This window comes from Leptopilina boulardi, unplaced genomic scaffold, assembly GCF_019393585.1.
Source record: "Leptopilina boulardi isolate dan_hultmark-lab unplaced genomic scaffold, ZJU_Lbou_2.1 LbouV2_354, whole genome shotgun sequence".
In the NCBI taxonomy this organism is placed as follows: domain Eukaryota; kingdom Metazoa; phylum Arthropoda; class Insecta; order Hymenoptera; family Figitidae; genus Leptopilina; species Leptopilina boulardi.
This window is the reverse complement of record NW_026137923.1, coordinates 719,938-726,880: the sequence shown is the minus strand read 5'-3', so window position 1 is coordinate 726,880 and position 6,943 is coordinate 719,938. Positions and strand designations below refer to the sequence as shown.

The window sequence follows — 6,943 nt, the reverse complement described above, 5'->3', positions numbered from 1 at the left end:
TACTATGCATTTTATTTTAAAATTAACCTGCAAATATATATACGAAATAATAAGAAAACTTTTGCTAAATTGTTGTATGTACATTTATATTTTTCTTGATATCTTTTAATAAATACTTTGCTTCCTCAAATAAAGATAAGATCTTTTTTTAAAGTTATGGGCAAAATTTTATTTTAATTATTTATTGTTTATGTCAAATACTGATAAGGTTTTCGATTACTTTTAATATATTTTTCAAAGTATGCAGTATTTGGAAATATAATTTTTTTTTGAATAAGAAAAAACGATTGTAATGTCTAGTATATACTGAATTGTAAAAAATACATTAAAACAAATAATAAAATTTGATTAGTTATATTATATACGTAATGTTTATGTACATGTTTCTATTCAGTTAATAAATTTTAGTTTCCTTTTAAACTTCCAGGGAGTAAATACGCACAACATGAAAAATAAAATCTACTTTTGGTTCTCATCAATTCTTTTAATTTTTTATATTATTGGTATGAATATTAACTAATGAATTACAAATAATTAATTATAATTAGAAATTTATTTAAAAAATGATTTATATAATAAAGTATTCATTTCTATAGTAGTATATCAAAAATATTAAAATTATTTTTACTTTTTGATTTTATTTTTATTTTCACACTTTTTTATTTAAATAGGTGACGTACATGGAACTGATTTTAAAAAATTAGGTAAGAGTGTATAAAAAAATAATAATTTTCTACAGAAAGAAAAAAAAAAGATAATATCGTTCACTGTTTGAAAAATTATTCCTACACTCACTGAAATCGTGACACATTAAAAAACATTATGTATACATGAAATAAAGAAGTAAAAACGAAAAAAAAAATTAAACCATTTTTCCCTTTAATATTTATTAAAAAAATTATTTTTTTATTCAGATATTATTAAAAAATTATAAATGTTTATTAAATCTATCAAATTTTCCTTGCACTTATTTTGTTTAAATTTGTAACTGATATAAATTGCTGTTTCCAGAAAAGTTATTTAGAATTTCCGGCAAAAATCCGGAAATCGCTTCGAAAATTTTCCAAACGTCTTTTTTGTAATTTTCCTGAAATTCTTCCACATGTAAATTGTTTATCCTGTTAGTAAAATATAATTTATGGAATAATATAATATTTTTTCAGAAATTCCTATACATAAAAATTATGTTTTTCAATTGTATTTAAAACTTTTTGAGTATTTGGAAAATGTCAAGGATTTTAATGACACTATATATTCACAAATAAAAGAAATTATTTATGATGTCTTTAAGGAAGTAATACCTGATAAAATGATTTTTCAACGTTTTCATAAAAAAATAGTACATATAATTTTTATTACTTCAGGATCACTTTCAACAGACAAGAATTCAAAAACTTTGAGTGCATTGAGAGCATTAGAAATAACAAAAGAAATCACTGTAATGCATCAATTTTTTCCACAAATTATAGAAAATGATATAAACAAAATTACTGAGTTTCAGTTTGCAGAACTGTCGTCGTATGAAATGGAAAATGTAAAAAATTTGTTATTATACTTTCTTATTGCCAGTAATGAAATATTTGCAGAAGAAAAAAAAAAATTGACAGATGCAATTGATAATATTTTAAAGGAATATAATAATAGAGATAAAATTAAGGGAAACTTTCAGATAATTCTCGATAGAATATGCAATGCAAGTGATGATATATTCAGCAATAATTATATTATAGGTACTCTAGAGCTGTATCTCAATGAAATTGTAACCGATAATACAACATCCTTACTTCTGTCGCAGTTAATTATAGAAAATAATATAATGAAAAATTTACATTCAAAATTTCAAAAAATTAAAATTTTTCTATTAGAAAATGCGATTTTTCACATTCTTCTTGAATATAATTTTGATTGTAAGAATTTTAACAAAACTAATCTCATAAACGAAATCATAAAAGAAGTTGAATTTGTTTTGGATACTGAACAAGATTTAGGAACAGAATATCAAGAAGCAATTAATACCATGAACGTTAATTTTACTTCGATCGAGCAAAATTTGACAAACATACTTACAGATTGTGTTAAAAAATATAATACTGTTGAAATGTATTCAATGGATGTAATTACTGAGAATTTGTTAAAAGATATTACATTGGAAAAATTTATTTGTCCAAATAATAAGCAATCAACATTTTTACAGTTCAAACAGTATTTTTTCAATATAATAAAAATGGAAGTGCGTCAGTATTTCAACAGTGAAGAGATTGAAAATATTTTTAATCTTGAAGAAACTATTACAAAGTTATTACTTCTTGAGTATTCAAAGTGTGTTTACGAAAAAGGATATAACTTAAATATTCGAAATAGATTTGAACATGTAAATGCCGATTGGCATTGTATAATGAAAAATATATAAGGATGATGATAATAATATGCACTGAAAAAATTGTCTTCAATATATTCACAGAAAATTAAAAGGCATTAAAATAAGCGTTGCAGCTTATTTTATTGCCTTTTAATTTTCTGTGTTAGCGTCTTCTTACTTTAGAGCACTTTTCTCCTTTATATTCAGTAACTAAATTATTTCCGTTTGATTAAATGAATTTTCCTTTCTAAGAAAGGAATAATATCAAAAAATAATTTATTGTATGTCAATTTTCAGACTTGTTTAAAATAAAGTCATATAAGAGTTAAAATTGTTGATTATTTATTACCTTCTACAAATATTATTCTACGGGATGAAAATTTTCATATAGGGTCAGTTGGGGTAAATGGGGACAAGTGGTTTTGGAGCTTAATTTACAGTTTTAAAATTAAGTTTAACGTCAATATTTTAACCTCAGATCACCTGCAAGAGGTTTTGTAAGCTTTTATCTTGACAATTGGCAGCAAGATAAAAAAAGTTATCGCTCAATGCATAAAAACTTGAAAATCAATGTCAAACTGTTTCAGTATTTTGTCTCGCATTTCAAAGAAAACAGACTTAAAAATCTTTACCAAATTTTTATCTTATTCCTTTTGACTCCTATAACAGAAATTCACTTAGATTTTTTAATTTTTATCAATTTGGTTAATAATGACAAACTGTCCCCATTTACCCCAAAAATTTGAAAACTCAGGGTAAATGGGGACAGCTTGTCATTATTAACCAAATTAACAAAAATCAAAAATTCAAGTGAATTTCTGTTATAGGAGTCATAAGGAATAAGAAAAAAATTTGGTATGATTTTTAAGTCTGTTTTTTTTCAAATGCGAGACAAAATACTGAAATGAAAAAAAAAATTTTTTAAATAAAAAAATTTCAATTGTTTCAACTATTATATATCTACTACAATTTTTTTTCAAGTTTTTTCATCTGTAATATACTTAAGGAAACTTTTTTCTTAAAACTTTCTTAGAAAATATGCTGTCCCCATTTACCCCAAATTTTAAGAAATTTTCTAAATAAATGCATAAAATTAATCCTGGGAACGTAAATAACAACTTAAAAAAATATAAACCCACAAATATTACCCTTTAAAGGAAGAAACTTAGATAATTTGTGAAAAATAGCGATTTTGTCCCCATTTACACTGAGAAAAAAGGTTTGAGCTGACAACCAAATATTTCATTCAATATATGTGCAACTAAAATTTTTTGGTTGACACAACTAAACTTTAGTTGACAACAACCAAAGTTTGTTTCAGACGACTAAATAAGAAAATGAAAAAGAATTTGGTAGTCTCAACCAAACTTTGGTTGATGTCAACTAAAGTTTAGTTGTGTCAACCAAGAAATTTTAGTTGCACATATATTAAATGAAATATTTGGTTGTCAGCTCAAACCTTTTTTCTCCGTGTACCCTAACTGACCCTACTGTAAGATATATTCCTTAGATATTTAGTCTATTCATGCTATATCACAGTATTATCATTTTTATTATGTAGTTTTTGTCTAATTATTAAAATCTTTATTGATTTTTTCTCCCAATTAATAATAAATTATAATTTCTTTAACATTTTTTTGTCAATTTTTTATAGGACAGGAAATATATATATCAAAAACATCTTTAACGTTTCGAATCTATAATTATTAAACAATTGTTTATACAAATGTTTAATAAATAGATAAAAATAAAATTATAGTTCATAAACATATTCTTTATTTGCATTAAATTGAAAATTACATTTTCTACTGAAATATAAAATTAAAAAAGTAAAAAAAGTAAATAAAAAAAATGTAAATGAATAAAGAATATATTTTTATATAATTTTATTCTTATCTAATTGTCAAACAGTCGTTTATACAGCTGTTAAACAATTAGACGATTTTCATTTATAAAGACACGTTACGTCTTCTTATTAAAGGACTATAGTGAGAAAATAAACTGTTCAATATGAAAAATAAACTTATATATGGATTGTTGTCGTCAATGTTTATAATTTCTTATATTATTGGTAGGAATTTTTATGATTAATTTTTTAATTTACCAAAGAATAATAATAAAAATTACAATTAAAATACAAAATTGCACCCCAAAAAAAAAAAAGATAAATTTCTCTCAGAGCCAAATAAGTATTTATTTGATTTAAATAAAAAAAATTTATTTACGCCAAATAAATAGGCTAGTAGGCTGTGAGACAAATATATGGTTATTTAACTAAAATATATTTGTTTCAAATAAAACATTTCTCAAAAAATTGTAAGAAATTTCTGTACGCTAAAATTATATATTTTTAACATTCCAGATGATGCATATGGATCTAAACCTCAAAAAATAGGTAGAAATACAAAAAAAAAACTTTACTTTTTCGAAAATTCTTTATATTTCTTTCTAATTTAAAAAAAATTATTCCTTAAAATCGTGATAAAATAAACTGTTTTATAGATTAGAGACAAAAAAAAATAACAAAATGCTTTTAAAAAACATACACTGTTAAAAATATTTGCCACAAAGATATAAACATACTAAAAAATGAAATAAAAGTTTTTTTAAAAATTGACTTACCTGAAAATGTTTTCAGTTTCTAGAACTTGCTTCAGATTACAACAGATGCATTACCTAGAAAAAAAAATTTCCATTATTTATTGTAGCTTGCTCAGAAAATTTAATTTATCAATGATTATAAACTGAATAAAACGAAGAACAATCAATTTATACAAAGTCTATATTGTTTTAATATTTATCAAGAATATTTTGTTTCAGTTTCAGTTGCAAAAGTTATTTTTGAATCATATTCTGACATTCTTAACGGAACAAAGAATATTTCTGTAATATCTTTTGATGTTGTAAATAACGTGATGAAAATACCTAATAAAAAAAAATTCGGTAAGTGAATTATCCAATAAATATTTTGCTTTTTTCTTAATAAAAAAAAAGTTAATTTTTATCAGAAATTATTATATTAATTAAATATTCACTTTGACTACAAAAATATAGGTTCCAAACATAAAATTTTCGAGGATACTTTTAAAAATCAAAAAATTCAAATAAATGCTGATGAATTAGAAGCGGAACTTTCGAAAAAACTCGAAATCATAAGATATCAAAACATATCAAAGGATGATTTATTTAAATACGTTTTAAACGTCACATTGCAAGGCAGAGATTTATCATTTAAATTTATAATCGATGAATTATCAAATGCAATTAGCAGTATTCTTAAAGTATATAAATTTAATTTAAAGAAATACGCAAAATTTATTGCCATTCGAATTTCAAAAGCAGTTTCAGAAATTGCAAAAGATCCAATGCAACCTATGAAAGTATCATTTGTAAGCAATGAATATTCTCAAATTCTTTACAGAAAATTACAATCCCATAGATATATTTTACCAATGAATCAGCTAATAAGGGATTATATATTATATTTTATAAAAAAATCCGAAAATATCGAATCACAAATAATTCTCGACAAATTTAAAACTACCATTTACGATGTTCTTGAAAGAAATATATACCAAGATTTACGTACTAAAATCCATATAATTCATATTAATTGTTACAACATTTTGTACAATCACAATATTTTAGATAAACTTAAATTCTATCTTCATACAAACTTTAAATATAATGCTACAATATCATCTTTTTATCAAACAAGAGAAATAATGCAAAAAATTTTAGAGCAAATGAATTTAGATACACATGAAATGCATATAAAACTTTTGCAACATTCTGTTTTACATACACTTTTGGAGAGTAATTTTGATTGCAGCAATAACAATTCTACATTTGAAATTTTTAATATTTCTACTAAAATCTTACATTCTGTTGAAAATCAATTAAACAATAAAGATGAATTAGGAAAATTAAAAACAGTCACAGAAGCTTATAATATTAAATATCAAAATTTTGATCTTATTTTACTAGAAAGAAAAATATTTCAAGAAATTTTTAAAACTAAAGTAGTAGTAGTGTCAAATGATAAAAATGTAGAAGAAAAATATAGTTTCATGCGTCGTTTACATTCTATAATAAAAAATTATACGAACACTTTATTTAATGATTTTGAATTGGGACGAGAAATTGAAAATTTATTTAAACAAGTTAAAAATATTAAAGATGAAATTTTCATAATAGAAAGAAAAATTATTCAATTTATTTTAAATAAATTTTTACATCATTTTACTAGTAACGGAGAAATAGATAAACTTCTTTATCCAATACATGAAAATGCTAATTATGAATGTTTTAATCACACGTTCACTAAGATTCATTTCTAAAATATATTCTATATATTTGTGTGAAATAATTTTATTTTTAGAAAAAATATTTTAATCTATTTCCGCATTAATATAATTCTTTGGTAACGAGAAAATACAATTTTATTTTCCATGTATAATTTTCTTAATATAAAAGTGAAAAAATTATTGTAAAGATAATAAAATTTAAAAAATTAAAATCTTTGTTTCTTTGTTAATTTTCTTAAAGTTATTACAATTTTTTTGTGTATAATAAATTGTAAGA

General features: G+C 22.5%; 1 protein-coding gene across 1 annotated transcript; it reads left to right on the top strand.

Annotated features, from left to right (window-relative positions):
• Window positions 1–4,287: 4,287 nt before the first annotated feature.
• LOC127286433 (uncharacterized) lies at window positions 4,288–6,699 on the top strand. Its single transcript, XM_051312859.1, has 4 exons — window positions 4,288–4,430; window positions 4,722–4,754; window positions 5,180–5,302; window positions 5,414–6,699. Exons 1-4 carry the CDS (start codon window positions 4,370–4,372, stop codon window positions 6,697–6,699), a joined length of 1,503 nt encoding a protein of 500 aa, XP_051168816.1. The 5' UTR covers window positions 4,288–4,369.
• The last annotated feature ends 244 nt before the right edge of the window (window positions 6,700–6,943 follow it).

Excerpts from the sequence above, each read along its gene's own strand:
- LOC127286433 (XM_051312859.1), top strand. The coding sequence starts at position 4,370 with ATGAAAAATAAACTTATATATGGATTGTTGTCGTCAATGTTTATAATT. Across the intron at positions 4,431-4,721 it reads TATAATTTCTTATATTATTG|ATGATGCATATGGATCTAAA; the intron begins GTAGGAATTTTT and ends TTAACATTCCAG. Across the intron at positions 4,755-5,179 it reads ATCTAAACCTCAAAAAATAG|TTTCAGTTGCAAAAGTTATT; the intron begins GTAGAAATACAA and ends ATTTTGTTTCAG.